Source organism: Haliotis cracherodii, unplaced genomic scaffold, assembly GCF_022045235.1.
Source record: "Haliotis cracherodii isolate W230 unplaced genomic scaffold, xgHalCrac1.p SCAF_6, whole genome shotgun sequence".
In the NCBI taxonomy this organism is placed as follows: Eukaryota; Metazoa; Mollusca; class Gastropoda; order Lepetellida; family Haliotidae; genus Haliotis; species Haliotis cracherodii.
This window is the reverse complement of record NW_027266319.1, coordinates 3,582,754-3,607,769: the sequence shown is the minus strand read 5'-3', so window position 1 is coordinate 3,607,769 and position 25,016 is coordinate 3,582,754. Positions and strand designations below refer to the sequence as shown.

General features: G+C 43.0%; 1 protein-coding gene across 1 annotated transcript in view; it reads left to right on the top strand.

Moving 5' to 3' along the window:
* The window catches only part of LOC139444844 (slowpoke-binding protein-like), a 33,952-nt gene that overhangs the window by 1,759 nt on the left and 7,177 nt on the right, over positions 1 to 25,016 (top strand). Inside the window, exons 2-11 of the mRNA XM_071225823.1 lie at positions 7,696 to 7,769; positions 8,695 to 8,795; positions 9,014 to 9,091; positions 9,452 to 9,603; positions 14,400 to 14,510; positions 15,538 to 15,633; positions 17,367 to 17,452; positions 18,753 to 18,862; positions 19,021 to 19,118; positions 22,337 to 22,390. Coding sequence (XP_071081924.1) covers positions 7,696 to 7,769; positions 8,695 to 8,795; positions 9,014 to 9,091; positions 9,452 to 9,603; positions 14,400 to 14,510; positions 15,538 to 15,633; positions 17,367 to 17,452; positions 18,753 to 18,862; positions 19,021 to 19,118; positions 22,337 to 22,390 — 960 coding nt within the window. The remainder of the gene's footprint in view (positions 1 to 7,695; positions 7,770 to 8,694; positions 8,796 to 9,013; positions 9,092 to 9,451; positions 9,604 to 14,399; positions 14,511 to 15,537; positions 15,634 to 17,366; positions 17,453 to 18,752; positions 18,863 to 19,020; positions 19,119 to 22,336; positions 22,391 to 25,016) is intronic.

Below are 25,016 nucleotides of genomic sequence, written 5' to 3'. Positions count from 1 at the left end.
AACTTGGGACTACAATTAGGATACTGTTGTATCAGTGTGTATGAAATAAATAATCCATATCACTTGTCCAAGTACCTGGTTGATATATTTCCCAATACGTTGTCTGATGGTTCTTTTTTTGTTCTTTTCTTCACCTTCCCGGTCATTGGCCTTGTGATGTGGAAGTCCTCCACAATTTGTGATGGGAGTAATTAACTTGAACCTGTTCTCTGTTTGAGATATCTGCATGTCAGACTTTATACCATTTACCTCTATGATCCAACATGTTCTTGAACTTCAAGTTTTGACTTCAAATGACTCCTTGTTTTTTAATGGAATGCAGCCTGGCCACTTTGAATGATTTACTTGAATCCTTTGGTGATTCTTTCCGTGGCCGTATGAGGTCAACATGCCACCTCTGTGAAACATCTTACGCAGGGTCAGGCTTCTGTTTGCCTGTAACAAAAAAACATAATGCAGAAAGGTTTTAGTAACTGTCGGCCATCCTACCAGGCTGACAGGTGACAATTGAATGTCCATATTATATATGATATATAAAATTATGATAGATGGCAAAATATATATAAGCACTGATTGGCTATGCATGCTAGTTCGTTTTCTAATGCGATAATATACTGACATCACATTTACGGCGCGAAGTCAGTGATTCATAAAATAGTGTTTTTGGTATAATATGGTATCAATCGCATTAAAATCAGATCTTAGTTCTCGCTATTGCTAAACAAAGATCTGAGGACATCCCATTACGGGTCATGTCAGAAAAACCTTTCCCTCGACCAATCAAAGCATTGTTTACCAGATCATGAAAATGACAGTCTGAATGTGTTTTCTAATCATGCAACCTTGAAAATGTTAACATGGGGTATTCCGAACGACAGCTACGGCCCGTACGACTGATTCCGTCAAAATTATCGTCTGTCTCTCGCTTCTGTGGGATAAACATTTGAACAGCATTGCACAGTACATGGGAAGCCCTGCCATACAATCGCAACCATATATTAGATATTCTGGAACGTTCGTTTGTTCAGTTTTCACAATTTTAATTGAGAACTGTGTCAATATATTATTCAAGCGTGAAATGGAAGTCGCCGGGTTGAAGCAAATGCCGTAAACCATGAGAAAGCTGCTTTCTAATTGGTTGATGTTGACTTCTTGTTAGTTGTTTCAGTCGTCGGTCAAAGTTCGCAAAAAGGTCGTTCTGGCGTGACCCATAATGGGATGTCCTTAAATCTGTTTAATGGTAGCGAGCACTTAGATCTGATTTTAATGAGATTGAATATGGTATTAAAATATGAAACATATACTGAACCGCAAAAGAAACATCACCCCAAAGTTACATTGCATGAAAAGTTGTCATTTAAATATCTGGGTAATGTTTGTCAAAGTTTCTAACATTTAACATTACCTTGTCTGGAAAAATGAAATTTGATGATAAAAAAACAAAGCAGGTGACAATAAAACCGATCGCCCAAACGCATCACGGCAACGGCCATGGTAACCCAATGCACGCGTGTTCCATGAAATTGAAATGCACATGCGTTCCCCCATTTCTTGCCCCATAAAAATCCACCCAGATTGGATAACATTAATTCGTTATTGAATTGCTACCACATGCCAAGATTGACAAGAAATCAGCAACACCAAGCCCTTGGACGATTGCAAGCTGGACAACATGCATTTCAAGTCCACGTAAGTACCATATACAGGCTCCAGCAACGGTACCAGACCACCAACACTACAGATGACTGACCACGTAGTGGAAGACCCAGGGTCACCACCCGACATCAGGATCATCAGATTGTGCGACAGCATCTTCAAGGTTGCTTTGTTACTGCTGCAGAAACTGCTCGACAGACCATGGGGACTGTGCGTCGGGGACTGTGCGTCGACGACTGACGAGCAGACACCTCCACTGTTACAGGCCACACTGAGGGCCTATTCTGACGTCATCGCCAGGATCGTCTTCAGTGGGAAACACATCACCAGCATTGGCGCCACCAGCAGTGGAGGAAGAGTCCTCTTCTCAGATGAGAGCTGTTGGCAACAGCAGATGGCAGAGAGATAGTCTGGTGATGCCGTGGGGAACGTTATTCGGATGCTTGTGTTGTTGAAAGAGACTCGTGGGATGGTCCAAACATCATGGCGTGGGGTGGAATTGGTCGTGCACAGAGGGTCGGCCCTGTGGTCTTCCAGAACATCGGTCCAGGGAGAGGCAATGGTGTCACAGCAGCACGGAACATTGATCAAGTCTTGAGACCACACGCCTTACCTCATTTGGCATGTCGCCACAACCACGAGTTTCAGCATGATACCGCCCGTGCCCACACTGCGAGAGCAACAAGAGACTTCCTCCAGCAGAATGACATCAGAACCATGCAGAGGCCTGTCCTCAGTCCCGATTTAAATCACATTAAGCACCTGTGGGACGAGATTTAAAGACGGCAGAATGACGTCCGATCAAGGCCGACAATTGCAGCTGAATTGTGTCAGGCGTTCCTCAGAGTGTGGACTCAAACGCCTATGGCCTTCATCAACCACCTCATCCATTCCATGTATCGACGTTGCATGGCAGTCATTAATGCACATGGCGGACACACGAGATACTGACTTGTGATGCCATTTACTCAGAGACTAGTGTTGTGTTTCACTTTAAGAACATTTGACACTTTAATTTCAACCTTGATGATCAGTTTTGCCAAGTTTCACCTTTTTAATATGTCTCAAAGTATGTTTACAGTGTTTGGACAAATAAGGTTACTCATATATCTATCCATGGTGACGTTTCTTTTGTGGTTCAGTATATATACATGTGGTGGTATTAGTATTATTCCTATACAAGGGGAGTGCTTACCTGTAACAAGAAACATAACATCAGAAAGGTGTTGATTGCTGTCAACCATCCTACTAGGCTGACAGTGACAATTGACTTACATCCAAATTGTCATGACGTCACAGGTAGAAGCTACTGAATTAGGTGTTATATGTAGACAGTGGAGGCACAGCCTTAAGATGGATAAAAGTAGAAATAAGGCTGCCGGTGACACATCTACCACATCTACCACTGGTAGAGGCTGCAGCAATGCCAGCTTTGCATGGATTTGCCTCTTTGCTGACTGACAATCAACACAGGAAGCCACCCATGCACATACTCTCTCATATATGGTCACATCAAGACACAAAACAGGTGCCAACAGTAGTTGGACTTGGTTCATCACCCGTTGTCTTTCAACATCTCTAAGTATGTACCAGTGTGTAGGTGAGAATGAGTCATCCTACAAATGACATCCTTACCTTCTCAGCTTGCTGACGGGGTTAACCTCTTTGGTCATGTGGACAAGGCATCCGACCTTCGAATCCCACCACGGGACACTGAAATTTTATGGCCGCTACATTGGAGCCCAAGGTGGCGCCTGAGCACATTATTATTAAATTTGAGCAAAATAAGTCTCAGCACCCTACTGTGCCGCCCGGGATGTGCCTTCTGTTTACGGGGAAGTATGTAGCAAGGTGTGGATTCATCCCACAGATGACTTCCTTACCTTGTCAGCTTGCTGACGGGGTTAACCTCTTTGGTCATGTGGACAATGCGTCCGACCTCTGATCAGAAGGTCTGAGGTTCGAATCCCATCATGGGCCTCGGAAATTTTATGAACGCTACACTACTTTCAAAGTCAACATGGCCAAGCACTTTAGGAAATGCGTCATGTCTTCTAACTCCCCATACACATTGTAAATATCAACTTCCTCCATGACACCTACCCCCTCCAGGATTAGAACTAAACTCAACATCTTTAATACCCCAGGTAAAGATAAAATGCCCTTGTAATGTGAAAACAATGGGGAAATTGGAAAATATAGACTAGTCCCAGGCTAGTGTTACATTCTAGCCATGCCTTCTGGTGCAAGTTTTCTTATCTCTAGTAGGATTCAACAATCTAATCAATGTATTTTGATTGCCATGTGAAGTTTGACATCTAGCAACTAACACATGTAATGGTTTATTGATCGGCTCACCAACACCTCGCTTGATATCTGGGTTAGAATAGGTCTTCAGCAACCCAGGCATATCATAAAAGGTGACTATATGCTTGTCGTAAAAGGTGACTAACGGGGTCGGGTGTTCAGGCACGCTGACTTGGTTGGCGCATGTCATCGTATCCCAATTGCGTGGATCGATGCTCATGTCAGTAACTTGGATGTCTTGTCCAGACTCGATTATTTACAGACCGCCATCATATAACTAAATTATTGCTGGGTGGGCCGTTAAACAGCAAACAAACAAACAAACAAATCATTGACATGCACAGGTAACAAGTCTGTGTGTGATAGCACCACATCACTTGTACATGGAACAATGTTGGAGTATCAAACTAGGCAATAAATGTTTCATGCTTGACAGATAAACTTAATGTTAGATTGAGGATCACAGGAAGGAAGGGTTGGGTAATAGATAGGGTGAAGTTGAGGTGCGGTTTTGGGAAGGATGAGTTTTATAACGTTGATATTGAGTTTGGAGATTGACACAAGGTTAGAAACTAACAGTGTTTTGTCCACTAGTCCTTATAATGATAACATATAACAAAACACTTAAAATGGGCCAATTTCTACTCGTCCTTAGGATACCTTTATTATTGAGCACTTTGGTAAGGACTACAGGACTAGTGCCAGTTTCTAACGTTTCTGACAGAAAGATTTGTTTGTGTGAAATAAACATGATAAGAATTTGGGACTCTTAAACGAACTTGGCACAATGCCAAATGACTGATTTATGGTTGGTTGTCAGAGAGTGGTGCGGGGTCTGACACCCATCACTGACCAAGAAGGCTCTCCATGTATTTATCTCAGCCGGCACAGAGGTCGATGTTTGGCCACTAGTCTGCAGCAAATGTCGGTATAAATTCCCAAATTGGAATTAAAAATGTCCTAATTCATGTTGAAATAGTTATAAGTAATGTTATGGCTTTGTAAAAGTGACTTGCATTTCACAGACAACAGAAAAAGGAAGAGGTTTAATGTTTAGTAATGCAATATTGTAGGAAATGCAGTGTTTAAATATCATAGAATTTAGGGAAATAAGAACTTTAACAATCCAAATTTTGAATAAAATAATGTGTTTTTCCTAATTTGCTTGCCAAGGGCACTTAGTTAAGAACCCTAGATAAATCCCTCATTCTAGCTCGGAAACTGGGATCACAAAGACTTATAACATTGTTGTAAAATTGCAGCCAGACTCCTCCATTCATCTTCCAGCAAAGTATTGTGCACATGTCTGACAGGCTGCCCAGGAACACGTTGGAGGATCTTATTTTAATAAGAGCTCCTTATATCTAAATAAATGGACTGGAACAAGCAAACCTGGCTTATGATTTGAATAGTTACATTATCCCAAGGAGTGGTGAGACTATGTGCAGGGGTAGATTTAACTACAAATTTGTATGTAGCCAGCAGGCTTTGCTCCTTTCAAAAGTTACTGCCCTTCTCCAAACTAACTGGTCTACAACTGAATGTTGGAGGCCACGACAGAGTTACCCAGGGGGCTCTGAAACATTTAGAACTCCTCATCCCTAAGACATATTTTCCTGCATTCAGAGATTAAATGTTGGCTTTAATTTGCCTCATAACGTGGCGATTTATGAGCAAATAAGGATGTTGTATACAACATTACAAAATGGCTGTTGGTTGTGTCATTGTGCCGAGATGTTTATTGAGTTAACCATTTACACGACCTCATGCCCCCTAAATATTTCCATCAAAATTTACGAGCAGTGTCCCATTGAATAAATTAAACATACTTGGAGAAGGGGTGAAAGTTTGACTTGCCATCGACTTTATATGTCAGCAAGCCATTTTAACTGGACACAGGCCAACGGGCCGGCAGTTCAATCAACCCCAGTAAGTGGCGAGATAGAAGGCAACAACACCACAGAAACCTAGGGTTACATAAGCCAAAATTCCTTTTGGAAATACCAATTATTCAACCAATTATGCTGGGTGGTCCAGTGGTCCTTGTTTATCATGATTTAATAAGCTAGACAACAATGAATAAAGGCAGGTTGTGTTCACTGCCTCTTTCTGGCTCCTTCCAAGAATTATGTAGTTATCATGGTTCTGGTATACATAGACGATGCATTGCTTATACAGTACAGACACTTGTAACCAGTGTTCCCATTTACCGATAATTACCAGTTTTTTACCAGTAAAATTAGGCTTGGATAATTAATTCTTGTGTCCCTATGGACTGTCAAATCAGGGATCTTGTAAATCTTTGTTGTTGAACAAAACATTGACGATTGTCTTTAAATTATATTTTCGAACGAGGAAATAATGCAAAGAGATAATATGTCGCTTTGTTTTGAGGTTTAATATCTATTTGTAGTGAATTAGTCTTGAACTAAAGTGAAATATTCAGAGTAAAAAAGAGAAGATTGGAATTGAATGACGTATAAATCTAAATAAGTTACTTCAGAAATGACGTCACTGAATTTGTCAGCCATGATAGTACACTGCATTGAAATTGATGTTGAAAGAATTAAAATCAGGTAATTTTCATATGATTTTCATTTGTTCTGGGACTGACAAAATTGAGTTGCACTGGTAACTTTTAGAGTTGCAGTCCTCTGGGACTGGTGGTTTCAAAAGCCAGCAGGAACACTGGTAACATGATGATTTCATTTCTTTTTATGTAACATGTGACTGAATATAATTTTTTTATTTAAAGTTTGAAACAATATATGGCTTTTCCTTTGGAAGAGAGGCTGGCCACATGACTGCAAAACTGACATTCATATACAGTTTGGCTCTCATTCTAAGGTTCATACTCCAGTTAACTCACATAAAGAGAAAGTCAATTCATATATATTAACAGTGATTAAGGTTATACCATGCAATACCTATGTCTATATCTTGTATATCTATCATGACCTATGCTCAGTATTAATCTTGTTAGATGATTCCTAGGTTGCCTTAGTTCCTTGATGCCTCCCTAGTGTGTGTGGTCAGCCTGAACACTGGATAGGACAGGAGGATAATCAGGATAATGGCGGTTCTTTGTTTCAAAAACAATAATACGATTTTGCAATGGAGGAAGTCCATCACATGTTATGTGTCCAGGCCAGATCTAGACCATTTTGTGTGAAATTTGTACACGTCAGCCAAATCCTAACATGGTTGGTTTGTTGTTTAACGCTGCACTCAGCAATATTACCATGATTACAGCTATATGACGTCAGTCTGTAAATAATGGAGTCTGGACCAGACAATCCAGTGATTGTGCATTGATCCATGCAATTGGAATCGATGACATGCATCAACCAAGACAGCGAGTCTGACCACCCTATGCCGTTAGTCGCCTCTTACGACAAGCATACCGGTAGTCGCTTTTTACGGCAAGCATGGGTTGCTTGAAGACCAATTCTACCCCGGGCTTTACGGGTCCCTAACATGAGTGAGTGAATATGGTTTTACGCCACTTTTTGCAATATTCCAGCAGTATCACAACAGGGGACACCAGAAATGGGCTTCACACATTGAACCCATGTTGGGAATCAAACCCGGGACTTCGGTTTGATGAGCAACGCTTTAACCACTAGGCTACCCCACAGCCCCCAAAGCCTAACATGCGAACTAAGAATGTTATGAATATGTGTTTAAGAGTAATGTAAAGAGGATGGGAGTACATCGTGTCATCTGTTGCAGGTGCCGATCCTCGGTGGACTGGCGTTGGTGGCCATCATTGCTGTCATTGTCTGGTGCTGTGTCCGCAAGTGTAGGTGAGTCCCCATCATGTCACTGATTCTACCCTGGGTAGAGCCACCCCGATCATGTCACTAATTCTACCCTGGGTAGAGCCACCCCGATCATGTCACTGATGTGCTGTGTCCGCAAGTGTAGGTGAGTCCCCATCATGTCACTGATTCTACCCTGGGTAGAGCCACCCCGATCATGTCACTGATACTGCCCTGGGTAGATCTACCCCGATCATGTCACTGATACTGCCCTGGGTAGATCTACCCCAATCATGTCACTGATTCTACCCTGGGTAGAGCCACCCCGATCATGTCACTGATACTGCCCTGGGTAGATCTACCCCTTTCAAATGACTGATTCTGCCCTGGGATGATCTTAGTAGTGGAACGATACACCGATGGATCATGATTTATTGCTTCTCAATACAAGTATAGCTCACAATCACACACTAAAGTAAACAGTATCGATTCTTACTTTAGATGTATTCTTTAATAAATGTTACACCAAATGCTAATTACTAGAGAAAATGAGCAGTGAAAACGTAATTTTTTTAAATCCATTCTGCCATACTTGACACTGCCAACTGTAAATCATTAGTGTTCCTGAATGTGTTATGGCCACTGCCCCATGCACACAGGGTAGATCTATCCTAATTGTGTCACGGCCACTGCACCTTGCACACTAGGTAGATCTTTCCTGATTGTGTCACTGCCACTGCCACTGCACCATGCACACTGGGTAGATCTATCCTGATTGTGTCACAGCCACTGCACTATGCACACTGGGTAGATTTATCCTAATTGTGTCACGGCCACTGCTCCTTGCACACTGGGTAGATCTATCCTGATTGTGTCACGCCCACTGCACCTTGCACACACATGATAGTGTGACAAAGCTTCACTGTTTTCTCGGTTTTATGTTACCATGGATACTGCTTTCTTCCTCCAGGAACAGGTACAAGTTTCCGTATCAACGGATCGGAGAGTATGATGTTGCCCTCTCGGAGAAAATGGAGAGAGAAAAACAGCAGAAAATAACAGCAGTGAGAGGTAAGTTCTATGGCTTTCTTTTCTGGTCTAGTTTCTCCAGTTTCTGGTCCAGTTTTCCCAGTTTCTGGTCCAGTTTCTGGTCCAGTTTCTGGTCCAGTTTTCCCCAATGATGTTGATGTGAATGCTGTTGTTGTCGGGTTACACTTGTAAGGATGTTGTCAGGTTGCTGTCATCAGGCTACATGTGGATGTTGAATGAACATTCTGTTTCTTTGTCAGATTCTGCATTCATGAGCTGCCAGTTCTACCTGCGATCTCACCCCCAGTATGACAACGTCCAGCAGCTGAAGGACCTAGGTACGAGCAGCCATCACTGACTCCTTCAGGATAAACCCATCACTGAACCTCGTCATAGTCTGTGTTTCAGCATCAAAACAAATGTCTAGATGCCCAACCCACAGATCAGATTTAAGGCTAATCAACAATATTATGCTGATAATATCTTAATAGCTCGAGTCCAAACCTCAACGAGATTGATGAATAATTATTTTGCTTCATTCTCTGTAGTTATTGTAATTATGTTGGAGGCAAATTAAAAGTCTGTTTGTATTATATCATTGTCCACTTCAATTGTGTTGTGTTGGCCTCAATGGCTACGGATATTCTGAATTATAAGTGTGTGATATGCTGAGTGGACATTGATGTTTCAACTTGCAGGGAGCAGGATCGACAAGCACTGGTTCCGTGTGCGTGACAGTCGGCTGAAGGTGGACCGTGTTCTCACCACCATCCCCAGCAACCTGAAGATGGTGCTCCCCTTCACTCCAGCCACCAGCAAGGTCCTCAAGGATCTCTTCAGCCTCCTCCAGGTAACCCCTCAAAACTGAGGGTTACAGATGTCCAACAAGGGGTTGTCTCACAAATACAGCTGTCTACTTGGGGGCTGTCTCACAAATACAGCTGTCTAGTTGGGAGCTGTCTCACAAATACAGCTGTCTACTTGGGGGCTGTCTCAGAAATACAGCAGTCTACATAGGGGCTGTCTCACAAATACAGCTGTCTAGTTGGGAGCTGTCTCAGAAATACAGCAGTCTACTTGGGGGCTGTCTCACAAATACAGCAGTCTACATGGGGGCTGTCTCACAAATACAGCTGTCTACATGGGGACTGTCTCACAAATACAGCTGTCTACATGGGGGCTGTCTCACAAATACAGCTGTCTACTTGGGGGCTGTCTCACAAATACAGCTGTCTACATGGGGGCTGTCTCACAAATACAGCTATCAACTTGGGGTCTGTCTCAGAAATACAGCAGTCTACATGGGGGCTGTCTCAGAAATACAGCAGTCTACTTAGGGGCTGTCTCACAAATACAGCAGTCTGCATGGGGTCTGTCTCACAAATACAGCTGTCTACATGGGGACTGTCTCACAAATACAGCTGTCTACATGGGGGCTGTCTCACAAATACAGCTGTCTACTTGGGGGCTGTCTCACAAATACCGCTGTCTACATGGGGTCTGTCTCACAAATACAGCTATCAACTTGGGGGCTGTCTCAGAAATACAGCAGTCTACATGGGGGCTGTCTCACAAATACAGCTGTCTACATGGGGACTGTCTCACAAATACAGCTGTCTACATGGGGGCTCTCTTACAAACACAGCTGTCTACATGGGGGCTGTCTCACAAATACAGCTATCAACTTGGGGGCTGTCTCAGAAATACAGCAGTCTACTTAGGGGCTGTCTCACAAATACAGCTGTCTACATGGGGACTGTCTCACAAATACAGCTGTCTACATGGGGGCTCTCTCACAAACACAGCTGTCTACTTGGGGGCTGTCACAAATACAGCTGTCTACATGGGGGCTGTCTCACAAATACAGCTGTCTACATGGGGGCTGTCTCACAAATACAGCTATCAACTTGGGGGCTGTCTCAGAAATACAGCAGTCTACTTGGGGGCTGTCTCACAAATACAGCAGTCTACATGGGGGCTGTCTCACAAATACAGCTGTCTACATGGGGACTGTCTCACAAATACAGCTGTCTACATGGGGGCTGTCTCACAAATACAGCTGTCTACTTGGGGGCTGTCTCACAAATACAGCTGTCTACATGGGGTCTGTCTCACAAATACAGCTATCAACTTGGGGGCTGTCTCACAAATACAGCAGTCTACATGGGGGCTGTCTCACAAATACAGCTGTCTACATGGGGACTGTCTCACAAATACAGCTGTCTACATGGGGACTGTCTCACAAATACAGCTGTCTACATGGGGTCTGTCTCACAAATACAGCTATCAACTTGGGGGCTGTCTCACAAATACAGCAGTCTACATGGGGGCTGTCTCACAAATACAGCTGTCTACATGGGGACTGTCTCACAAATACAGCTGTCTACATGGGGGCTGTCTCACAAATACAGCTGTCTACATGGGGACTGTCTCACAAATACAGCTGTCTACTTGGGGGCTGTCTCACAAATACAGCTATCAACTTGGGGTCTGTCTCACAAATACAGCAGTCTACATGGGGGCTGTCTCACAAATACAGCTGTCTACATGGGGACTGTCTCACAAATTCAGCTGTTTACATGGGGGCTGTCTCACAAATACAGCTGTCTACATGGGGGCTCTCTCACAAACACAGCTGTCTACTTGGGGGCTGTCACAAATACAGCTGTCTACATGGGGGCTGTCTCACAAATACAGCTGTCTACATGGGGGCTGTCTCACAAATACAGCTATCAACTTGGGGGCTGTCTCAGAAATACAGCAGTCTACTTAGGGGCTGTCTCACAAATACAGCTATCAACTTGGGGGCTGTCTCAGAAATACAGCAGTTTACTTGGGGGCTGTCTCACAAATACAGCAGTCTACATGGGGGCTGTCTCACAAATACAGCTGTCTACATGGGGACTGTCTCACAAATACAGCTGTCTACATGGGGGCTGTCTCACAAATACAGCTGTCTACTTGGGGGCTGTCTCACAAATACAGCTGTCTACATGGGGGCTGTCTCACAAATACAGCTATCAACTTGGGGTCTGTCTCAGAAATACAGCAGTCTACATGGGGGCTGTCTCAGAAATACAGCAGTCTACTTGGGGGCTGTCTCACAAATACAGCAGTCTGCATGGGGGCTGTCTCACAAATACAGCTGTCTACATGGGGACTGTCTCACAAATACAGCTATCAACTTGGGGGCTGTCTCAGAAATACCGCTGTCTACTTGGGGGCTGTCTCACAAATACAGCTATCAACTTGGGGGCTGTCTCAGAAATACAGCAGTCTACATGGGGGCTGTCTCACAAATACAGCTGTCTACATGGGGGCTGTCTCACAAATACAGCTATCAACTTGGGGGCTGTCTCAGAAATACAGCAGTCTACTTAGGGGCTGTCTCACAAATACAGCTGTCTACATGGGGACTGTCTCACAAATACAGCTGTCTACATGGGGGCTCTCTCACAAACACAGCTGTCTACTTGGGGGCTGTCACAAATACAGCTGTCTACATGGGGGCTGTCTCACAAATACAGCTGTCTACATGGGGGCTGTCTCACAAATACAGCTATCAACTTGGGGGCTGTCTCAGAAATACAGCAGTCTACTTGGGGGCTGTCTCACAAATACAGCAGTCTACATGGGGGCTGTCTCACAAATACAGCTGTCTACATGGGGACTGTCTCACAAATACAGCTGTCTACATGGGGGCTGTCTCACAAATACAGCTGTCTACTTGGGGGCTGTCTCACAAATACAGCTGTCTACATGGGGGCTGTCTCACAAATACAGCTATCAACTTGGGGGCTGTCTCAGAAATACAGCAGTCTACATGGGGTCTGTCTCACAAATACATCTGTTTACATGGGGACTGTCTCACAAATACAGCTGCCTACATGGGGGCTCTCTCACAAACACAGCTGTCTACATGGGGGCTGTCTCACAAATACAGCTGTCTACTTGGGGGCTGTCTCACAAATACAGCTGTCTACATGGGGGCTGTCTCACAAACACAGCTGTCTACATGGGGGCTGTCTCACAAATACAGCTGTCTACTTGGGGGCTGTCACAAATTCAGCTGTCTTATGTGGGGCTGTCTACATGGGGGCTGTCTCACAAATACAGCTGTCTACTTGGGGACTGTCTCACAAATACAGCTGTCTACATGGGGGCTGTCTCACAAATACAGCTGTCTACATAGGGGCTCTCTCACAAATACAGCTGTCTACTTGGGGGCTGTCTCACAAATACAGCTGTCTACATGGGGGCTGTGTCACAAATACAGCTGTCTACATGGGGTCTGTCTCACAAATACAGCTGTCTACTTGGGGGCTGTCTCACAAATACAGCTGTCTATATGGGGTCTGTCTCACAAATTACAGCTGTCTACTTGGGGTAGTCTCTCAAATACGACAGTCTAACTGGCCTATTATAAGCCGATAGGGTGGGTATCCTATTCAGAGAGATTATTGCGTCCATCATCTAGGAGATAAAGAAGCCCAGTTTACCCACACGTTATCTCCTATACCCTGGCATGTCTCAAAGACAGCTGCAGCAAGTTGATGGTTACATTTTTCAAAGATTTTACAATAGATGTACATTAATAGGGTAGAGATTTGTGAGTGAGTCAACATGAACACAAGTTCACACTTTGTAGTGATATTGATTTAAAAAAACCTTAGGCGACAGATGGGTATGTTAGTATCCATAGTCCATAAGCATTATTGAGTGAAGTAGAATTTGGGGTGAATTTGCTTCCAACCTGTGTTTATTTCTGCTCCTGTTCACATTATTATCGACATTATGGATCTTCCGGGGCAGTCGGGTAGCCTAGTGATTAAATCGTTTGCTTGTCACACTGAAGACCCGGGTTGAATTTCTGACATTGGTACATAGTGTGTAGCTCATTTCTTGGTGTCCTCCACCGTGATATTGCTGGAATATTGCTAAAAGCGGCGTAAAACCATACTCTCTCACTCAGTCCGGGGCAGTCGGGTAGCCTAGTGATTAAATCGTTTGCTTGTCACACTGAAGACCCGGGTTGAATTTCTGACATTGGTACATTGTGTGTAGCTCATTTCTTGGTGTCCTCCACCGTGATATTGCTGGAATATTGCTAAAAGCGGCGTAAAACCATACTCTCTCACTCAGTCCGGGGCAGTCGGGTAGCCTAGTGATTAAAGCGTTTGCTTGTCACACTGAAGACCCGGGTTGAATTTCTGACATTGGTACATTGTGTGATGCTCATTTCTGGTGTCCCCCGCCGTGATATTGCTGGAATATTGCTAAAAGCGGCGTAAAACCATACTCACTCACTCAGTCCGGGGCAGTCGGGTAGCCTAGTGATCAAAGCGTTTGCTTGTCACACTGAAGACCCAGGTTGAATTTCTGACATTGGTACTTTGTTTGAAGCTCATTTCTGGTGTCCCCCGCCGTGATATTGCTGGAATATTGCTAAAAGCGGCGTAAAACCATACTCACTCACTCACTCACTCACTCACTCACTCACTCACTCACTCACATTCTCACTCACTCACTCACTCACCCACCCACTCACTCACTCCATTATTGAATAAAATAAGCAGTTAGGTTGGATACACTTTTCAGCAGCTGATGATGTCGCCATGGTAACATGATGATGTATTGTTTCTGCAGCACCCGTATGTGTTCGCCATCTCCGAATTAAACTTTTCGGTGGAGCAGATGTGCATCATTACTGTCCAGCCAATCAGCATGCGGGGATCTCTGAAGGATGTCATCTACCAGGTACACCACACTCGCACGCTGCACATGGAATACATGCAGATAGTGCTCCCTGTTGACTGCTGATATTCACCAACAATGAATAATTCTAAAAACTATGATTTAAAAAATGAATGACGAGTGGGAGTTGTTTATCATACAATAAAACACTGCAGGAAGAATAAGCCATGAGGGGCGCAACCCCGAGTGGTTTATTCTCCCTGCAGTGTTATATTTTATGAACAGAATCCGACCTCGGCAATGTCGGAAAGTCAATTTTATGCACATGTGGGTATTTCCTGCATATTCTCATACTCCTGACATCGATTACCTGTACCTTTTCTCCCAATGATTGTCATATCTTTCCCGCTTTTGGATGCAATCTTTCAGCCCTGCCCTGTTGCATCTATGGGGAACAACTCACTAGAGACTCCCCTGTAAAAATATAATATCACCCAATATATGAAGTTGCGACAGCATTTTCGAATCACCAGAAATGACGTCATGATAGAACCATGTTTTGTTAAGAAGGGTAGTTGAAAAGACAGAGGGCTTCTGCAAATGATAAAACCTAAAAAATAGCTTTACCGTTATTATGGATAAAATGGATATGTTTTGTTACAAAGACAAATAAACAACAATATCAGTTTTGAAACTTTTACTACAATCAACACACAACAAATGTCCCTGACCCACTTCTACAAATATGGAAACGTCATAGAACAAACCAGATGACATCACTATTGAACATCAATATGAGGCCATCATCGTCACCATTAACCATCGTCAAGCAATATGAGGAGATTTTCAAGTTATAGTGGCACGTTCATTTCTGATAACATGCATGGTTTATGATAATTCTATCCTTTTTAGCTATAAATTGGAATAAACCACTCTTTGTTCTCCCGTAGCAATCTTATACATATGAATAGTAACATTAGCTGAAGTTTTATTCCAAACAAGTCAGAGAGTGAAAGATCTATAGGAATAGGACTGTAGGTAGGTCCTCCTGTTTTGAAACTTTTCTTAGTTATTATATTTTACATTTCAGCGTAAGTTTACGGAAAGCTGGTATGAAAAATACAGTCAGAGAAATCGCGGACTGAGTCTTCAGCAGATCCAGCTGTATGGCCGACAGATCCTGGAGGTAGGTGCAGCACACTCTGCTTATGTTCTGCTTCTCATAGTCACCTTGACAACAGAACTAGGCTGAGGCCATTGTAGAATCATAGGAGATTCCTCCATTCATGCTTACAAACAGCAAGTCGTCTGCACTTCATCGCTGTGAATTCAAGACCGATATTTACAAAATTTTGATTGATAGCAAATGTGACGTGTGAAGATCCGGGTTAGAATTGGTCTTCAGAAACCCATGCTTGTCATTAGAGGCGACTAACGGGATAGGGTGGTCCAGCTCGCTGACTTGGTTTATGTATGCCATCGTATCCCAACTGCGTAGACCGATGCTCATGATGTCAGTCACTGGATTGCCTGGTCCAGACTCCATTATTTACAGACCACTGTCAAACGGCTTGAATATTGCAGAGTGTGGCATTAAATTAAAAAAACAACCAAGCAAACAAACAAACATCATAAAAAAAGAGGTGATCACGTGTGAACACAGATTCACAATGTTATTGAAACAGCCATGCATAAACAGAACGCACACAATGTTCTTTCAGACAACTTCAGACAGTGAGTGAGTGAGTGAGTGAGTGTCTTCAGACAGACTACAGACTTTTAACCCTTTTTTGTCTGGTCCTACTACAAAGTGTTTGCAGATACCATGCTCTTAAGATAAATAACTCCATATTGATTTTATGAAGTGCAGTAAAATGTATTTTTTCAAAGTCTTATCCAAAATATAGAAAGCTTGAGGGGATGTGATCTTGTCATGTTGGCCTAAGATAAGGTGATGTCATGTTGGTCTAAGATAAGGTGATGTCATGTTAGCCTAAGATAAGGTGATGTCATGTTGGTCTAAGATAAGGTGATGTCATGCTGGCCTAAGATAAGGTGATGTCATGTTGGCCTAAGATAAGGTGATTTCATGTTGGCCTAAGATAAGGTGATCTTGTCATGTTGGTCTAAGATAAGGTGATGTCATGTGGGCCTAAGATAAGGTGATGTCATGTTGGTCTAAGATAAGGTGATGTCATGTTGGCCTAAGATAAGGTGATGTCATGTTGGCCTAAGATAAGGTGATTTCATGTTGGCCTAAGATAAGGTGATGTCATGTGGGCCTTTGATAAGGTGATGTCATGTTGGCCTAAGATAAGGTGATGTCATGTGGGCCTTTGATAAGGTGATGTCATGTTGGCCTAAGATAAGGTGATGTCATGTTGGCCTAAGATAAGGTGATGTCATGTTGGCCTAAGATAAGGTGATGTCATGTTGGCCTATGATAAGGTGATGTCTTGTGGGACTTTGATAAGGTGATTTCATGTTGGCCTATGATAAGGTGATGTCTTGTGGGACTTTGATAAGGTGATGTCATGTTGGCCTACGATAAGGTGATGTCATGTTGGCCTAAGATAAGGTGATGTCATGTTGGCCTATGATAAGGTGATGTCATGTTGGCCTAAGATAAGGTGATGTCATGTTGGCCTAAGATAAGGTGATTTCATGTTGGCCTATGATAAGGTGATTTTGTCATGTGGGCCTTTGATAAGGTGATGTCATGTTGGCCTAAGATAAGGTGATTTTGTCATGTGGGCCTATGATAAGGTGATGTCATGTTGGCCTAAGATAAGGTGATGTCATGTTGGCCTAAGATAAGGTGATGTTGTCAGGTTGGCCTAAGATAAGGTGATGTTGTCATGTTGGCCTAAGATAAGGTGATGTCATGTTGGCCTAAGATAAGGTGATGTCATGTTGCAGGGGCTGTTGTATTTAGAAGAAAAGGGATTTCCACCACACAGCAACATTCACTCGGGCAACATCCTGTTTGAAGATGGAGTGTGCAAGTAAGTTGCCATACTTGTTTGTTTGTTTGTTGTTTAATGTCACACTCGGCAATATTCCAGCTCTATGATGGCGGTCTGTAAAACTGTAAAAAATCGAGCCTGCACCAGAATATCCAGTGATTAACATCATGAGCATTGATCCACGCAATCATGATATGACTGCATCAACCAAGTCAGTGAGCCTGACCACCTGATCCCGTTAGCCGGCTCTACAACAAGCATAATCGCCTCTACTGGCAAGCATGGATTGTTGAAGACCTATTCTACCACGGATCTTCACAGTTTAGTTGCCATACTAACCCTAATACTAATCATGACATTGACACAAGAATCAAAGAGCACAAAACCTCAACCATCAAATCAGACAGTAAGTCAGCCATCTCGGACCATATCAGCATCCAATAACCTCCATGATTTCACTAAAAGAAAACTAACAGAAGCAGTCCATATTCGCCGCCACAAGCCATCAATCAACAGAGATCAAGGCTATTTCATCCATCCGCCTACTATGAACACATGAAGCAATAATCACTTATCCTGTTAAATTGGCTTCTTGTCCCATTGGCATCCACCTTTGTGTTCTCTGTTCATCGTGTTGTGACAGTATTATCCTTCTGTTGTCATCACTTATATATACTCATGTTATCCCACTCATGTATGCAATTGTTGTTACTGTTGATCCTCTACTTTTAATCCTCCACCTACTATATATATTATGTACAATGTCCCTCATTCAGTCTTGCTTGACAACGGTATAAGGATGTAAATCGAAATGTTGCTTTTAACAGTATTAAAGAAGTGGTTATCAATAAAATTGTGTCTCTATGGCGTGGTTGTTTCATAGTAACAGGGTATGGCATGTTTTTTTCAGAGTAAATGGTATGGTTGTTTCAGAGGTGAGGTAAAAAGGGGTTTAATGTCGCGTCCAAGATTATTGCACTTATATAGCGTGCGTGCGTGTTTTTTGTGTGAATGGCCAGTTGTGCTCGGACGCGGGCCGGGGGTTGGTCGTGTGACTGCTTGTACCTGTCTGGAATGATGCCGATTTATAGTGCTAGCACACTGAGATACCATGCCACAGTTTAACATGAATATCCCTCCCAGACACAGTATACTGACTCTGAACCAACCAGTCTTTGTTTTAGCCCCTTAGTGATGAGCACCAAACAGGTACCATTTTTTACTGTCTTTTGGTATGACACGACCAGGGATCGAACCCCAAGCAGACGCTCTACCACTAGACCACTGAGACGGTTGGTTGCTTCAGATTGACAGGGTATGGTGTTGTTGTTTGTTTCAGAGTAACGGGGTATGAAAACATCTTTTTGGGCAACACATCCAGAGTGTATTCTCTCATAAGGAAGAAACTGAAAGGAGAGAACAAAGATGCCATTGACACTCTGTCCTTCGGTATGTGCATCATCGATTAAAATGTCCTTCAAATAACTGTGATTATTGTGATGTCCTTCATCAATTAAATGGATGTCCTCAAGTATATCTGTCCGTGGCTGAAACCATGTCTATAGTTATGTCCGTATATGATGACACATCATGTTTTTTGTTGTCAGGTCACCTGCTGTTTGAGATGTGTTTTGGTTTTGAGCTGGATGCTCCCAAACCCGAACCCCAGAACCTAACGGGCCACCAGTCGCCCATCATAGTCGAGGTAAACACACAACACGCCCATCATAGTCAAGGTAAACACACAGTACTCCCATCATAGTCGAGGTAAACACGCCCATCATAGTCGAGGTAAACACACAGTACTCCCATCATAGTCGAGGTAAACACGCCCATCATAGTCGAGGTAAACACACAGTACTCCCATCATAGTCGAGGTAAACATGCCCATCATAGTCAGGTAAACACACAGTACTCCCATCATAGTCGAGGTAAACACACCCATCATAGTCGAGGTAAACACACAGAACTTCCATCATAGTCAAGGTAAACACACAGTACTCCCATCATAGTCGAGGTAAACACGCCCATCATAGTCAAGGTAAACACACAGAACTTCCATCATAGTCGTAGTAAACACACAACACGCACATCATAGTCAAGGTAAACACACAGTACTTCCATCATAGACGAGGTAAACATAAAACACGCCCATCATAGTCAAGGTAAACACACAGTACTCCCATCATAGTCGAGGTAAACACACCCATCATAGTCAAGGTAAACACAGAGTACTCCCATCATAGTCGAGGTAAACATACAACACGCCCATCATAGTCAAGGTAAACACACAGTACTCCCATCATAGTCGAGGTAAACACGCCCATCATAGTCGAGGTAAACACACAGTACTCCCATCATAGTCGAGGTAAACATGCCCATCATAGTCAAGGTAAACACACAGTACACCCATCATAGTCGTGGTAAACATACAACACGCCCATCATAGTCAAGGTAAACACACAGTACTCCCATCATAGTCGAGGTAAACACACCCATCATAGTCAAGGTAAACACAGAGTACTCCCATCATAGACGAGGTAAACATACAACACGCCCATCATAGTCGAGGTAAACACACAGTACTCCCATCATAGTCAAGGTAAACATACAACACGCCCATCATAGTCGAGGTAAACACACAGTACTCCCATCATAGACGAGGTAAACACACAACACGCTCATCATAGTCGAGGTAAACATACAACACGCCCATCATAGTCGAGGTAAACAGTCAGTACACCCATCATAGTCGAGGTAAACACACAGTACTCCCATCATAGTCGAGGTAAACACACAGTACTTCCATCATAGTCGAGGTAAACACACAGTACTTCCATCATAGTCGAGGTAAACACACAGTACACCCATCATAGTCGAGGTAAACACAGAGTACACCCATCATAGTCGAGGTAAACACACAGTACTTCCATCATAGTCGAGGTAAACACACAGTACTTCCATCATAGTCGAGGTAAACACACAACACACCCATCATAGTCGAGGTAAACACACAGTACTTCCATCATAGTCGAGGTAAACACACAGTACACCCATCATAGTCGAGGTAAACACAGAGTACACCCATCATAGTCGAGGTAAACACACAGTGCACCCATCATAGTCGAGGTAAACACACAGTACTTCCATCATAGTCGATGTAAACACACAGTACTTCCATCATAGTCGAGGTAAACACACAGTACACCCATCATAGTCGAGGTAAACACACAGTACTTCCATCATAGTCGAGGTAAACACACAACACACCCATCATAGTCGAGGTAAACACACAGTACTCCCATCATAGTCGAGGTAAACACACAACACGCCCATCATAGTCAAGGTAAACACACAGTACTCCCATCATAGTCGAGGTAAACACACAGTACACCCATCATAGTCGAGGTAAACACACAGTACTCCCATCATAGTCAAGGTAAACACACAGTACTCCCATCATAGTCGAGGTAAACACACAACACGCCCATCATAGTCGAGGTAAACACACAACACGCCCATCATAGTCGAGGTAAACACACAACACGCCCATCATAGTCGAGGTAAACACACAACACGCTCATCATAGTCGAGGTAAACACAAAACACGCCCATCATAGTCGAGGTAAACACACAACACGCCCATCATAGTCGAGGTAAACACACAGTACTCCCATCATAGTCAAGGTAAACACAGAGTACTCCCATCATTGTCAAGGTAAACACACAACACGCCCATCATAGTCGAAGTAAACACACAACAGGCCCATCATAGTCGAGGTAAACACACAGTACTCCCATCATAGTCGAGGTAAACATACAACACTCCCATCATAGTCGAGGTAAACATAATACAACACGCCCATCATAGTCGAGGTAAACACACAGTACTTCCATCATAGTCGAGGTAAACACACAGTACTTCCATCATAGTCAAGGTAAACACACAGTACTCCCATCATAGTCGAGGTAAACACACAGTACTCCCATCATAGTCGAGGTAAACACACAGTACTCCCATCATAGTCGAGGTAAACACATAACAAGCCCATCATAGTCGAGGTAAACATACAGTACTCCCATCATAGTCGAGGTAAACATACAGTACACCCATCATAGTCGAGGTAAACACATAACACGCCCATCATAGTCGAGGTAAACACACAGTACTCCCATCATAGTCGAGGTAAACATACAACACGCCCATCATAGTCGAGGTAAACATACAACACGCCCATCATAGTCGAGGTAAACACACAGTACTTCCATCATAGTCGAGGTAAACACACAACACACCCATCATAGTCGAGGTAAACACACAGTACTTCCATCATAGTCAAGGTAAAGACACAGTAAACCCATCATAGTCGAGGTAAACACAGAGTACACCCATCATAGTCGATGTAAACACACAACACGCCCATCATAGTCAAGGTAAACACACAGTACACCCATCATAGTCAAGGTAAACACACAGTACTCCCATCATAGTCGAGGTAAACACACAGTACTTCCGTCATAGTCGAGGTAAACATACAACACGCCCATCATTGTCGAGATAAACACACAACGCCCATCATATTCGAGGTAAGCACAATACTCCCATCACAGTCCAGGTGAACAAACAATACTCCCATCATAGTGAAGGTGAACACACAATACTCCTATGATACTCCAGGTAAATCCACAGTACACCCATCATACTCCAGGTAAATACACAATACTCCCATCATACTCCAGGTAAATACACAATTTTCCCATCATACTCCAGGTAAATACACAATATTCCCATCATAGTCAAGGTAAATACACAATATTCCCATCATAGTCGAGGTAAACACAAAATACTCCCATCATACTCCAGGTGAACATTGCATATCTCATCACTGCAAAACTGATGCTTGTGGTATTCTGTCGTTACAGGTGATGAACTTCATATTTGAACCCGAGTCTGGAAAGTACCCCACTTTACGAGAGGTACGATGTTTGTTATTTTGATTCCATGTTGGGGGACTTACAGAGCTTGTTTACAGGGGAACTTTATTTTTGAGGAAATAACAAATTTCCTACCCTATCCTACCCTCCTAGATCCTACCTACCCACCTTCCCTGCCCCAGTCCCCTCCCTACTCTGTCATCAGCAAGATCAGATTCAACATTTTCAGCCAGAACAATTACAGAAACCAGAAAGTTTGACCACATCACTCCAGTTCTAAAATAACTATAACAATGAAGCTCCAACATCTCTCTCAGAGTTATTACCTCCTTACCAACCAACGCGATCAAAGCCTATCCCCTAACTTATCATCTTTCAACTGACAGATAATAACATTCCATTTTATGCAAACTTGTGAAAGCCTTTTAGGGCCACCTACTTTTTTCTTGAAATTTCAAAATACAAAGTTGAAATTTCAAGATAATGCGCTAACTTGAAATACATATATACAGTGTACATGTTTTGTCTGTTCATTACACTGGTGATAGCAAGTTGTGAACAAGCATTATCTTGAAATTTCAACTTTTATTCTTAAAATTAAAACAGCAAATGGCCCTTAAAGGCTTCAGTACAGGCTTTCTCTTGACTCGGACTCTTTCAGGGGGCACGGGTGGCCCAGTCGTCTAAGGCGCCGTGATTCGCTGTGCAGAGTTTCGTCCCTTGGGCACACCAGAAACCTATGATTGTGGGTTCGAATCCCGGTTCACCCTAATTATGTTTCTAGGTTTGTCAGCGCCATACCCGTGCTCGTGGGCTTCACCGAAGTGGTAAATGTCTTAGACCTGCATCACTTCGGGCTTTCCTCCCACATTAAGCTGACACGCCGTGATATAACTAGAATAATGCTAAAAGCGGCGTTAAACCCAACTCACTCACTCACTCGGACTCTATAGTGTAGCTAGTTGCATGACATGAGTGTTGGTGTATTCAACAGGTTGACAACTTATAGTGTAGTGTTGGTGTATTCGACAGGTTGACAACTTATAGTGTAGTGTTGGTGTATTTGACAGGTTGACAAGTTACAGTGTAGTGTTGGTGTATTCTACAGGTTGACAAGTTATAGTGTAGCTAGCTGCATGACATGAGTGTTGGTGTATTCGACAGGTTGACAAGTTAGAGTGTAGTGTTGGTGTATTCAACAGGTTGACAAGTTATAGTGTAGCTAGCTGCATGACTTGATGTGTGTCGGTGTATTCGACAGGTTGACAAGTTACAGTGTAGTGTTGGTGTATTCGACAGGTTGACAAGTTATAGTGTAGCTAGCTGCATGACATGAGTGTTGGTGTATTCGACAGGTTGACAAGTTATAGTGTAGTGTTGGTGTATTCAACAGGTTGACAAGTTATAGTGTAGCTAGCTGCATGACATGAGTGTTGGTGTATTCGACAGGTTGACAAGTTATAGTGTAGTGTTGGTGTATTCGACAGGTTGACAAGTTACAGTGTAGTGTTGGTGTATTCAACAGGTTGACAAGTTATAGTGTAGTGTTGGTGTATTCGACAGGTTGACAAGTTACAGTGTAGTGTTGGTGTATTCGACAGGTTGACAAGTTATAGTGTAGTGTTGGTGTATTCAACAGGTTGACAAGTTACAGTGTAGTGTTGGTGTATTCAACAGGTTGACAAGTTATAGTGTAGCTAGCTGCATGACTTGATGTGTGTCGGTGTATTCGACAGGTTGACAAGTTACAGTGTAGTGTTGGTGTATTCGACAGGTTGACAAGTTATAGTGTAGCTAGCTGCATGACATGAGTGTTGGTGTATTCGACAGGTTGACAAGTTAGAGTGTAGTGTTGGTGTATTCAACAGGTTGACAAGTTACAGTGTAGTGTTGGTGTATTTGACAGGTTGACAACTTATAGTGTAGTGTTGGTGTATTTGACAGGTTGACAAGTTACAGTGTAGTGTTGGTGTATTCTACAGGTTGACAAGTTATAGTGTAGCTAGCTGTGTGACATGAGTGTTGGTGTATTCAAGAGGTTGACAAATTATAGTGTAGCTAGCTGCATGACATGAGTGTTGGTGTATTCGACAGGTTGACAAGTTAGAGTGTAGTGTTGGTGTATTCAACAGGTTGACAAGTTACAGTGTAATGTGGGTGTATTCGACAGGTTGACAAGTTATAGTGTAACTAGCTGCATGACTTGATGAGTGTTGGTGTATTCGACAGGTTGACAAGTTAGAGTGTAGTGTTGGTGTATTCAACAGGTTGACAAGTTATAGTGTAGTGTTGGTGTATTCAACAGGTTGACAAGTTACAGTGTAGTGTTGGTGTATTCGACAGGTTGACAAGTTACAGTGTAGTGTGGGTGTATTTGACAGGTTGACAAGTTATAGTGTAGCTAGCTGCATGACATGAGTGTTGGTGTATTCGACAGGTTGACAAGTTACAGTGTAGTGTTGGTGTATTCTACAGGTTGACAAGTGACAGTGTAGTGTTGGTGTATTCGACAGGTTGACAAGTTATAGTGTAGTGTTGGTGTATTCAACAGGTTGACAAGTTACAGTGTAGTGTTGGTGTATTCAACAGGTTGACAAGTTATAGTGTAGCTAGCTGCATGACTTGATGTGTGTCGGTGTATTCGACAGGTTGACAAGTTACAGTGTAG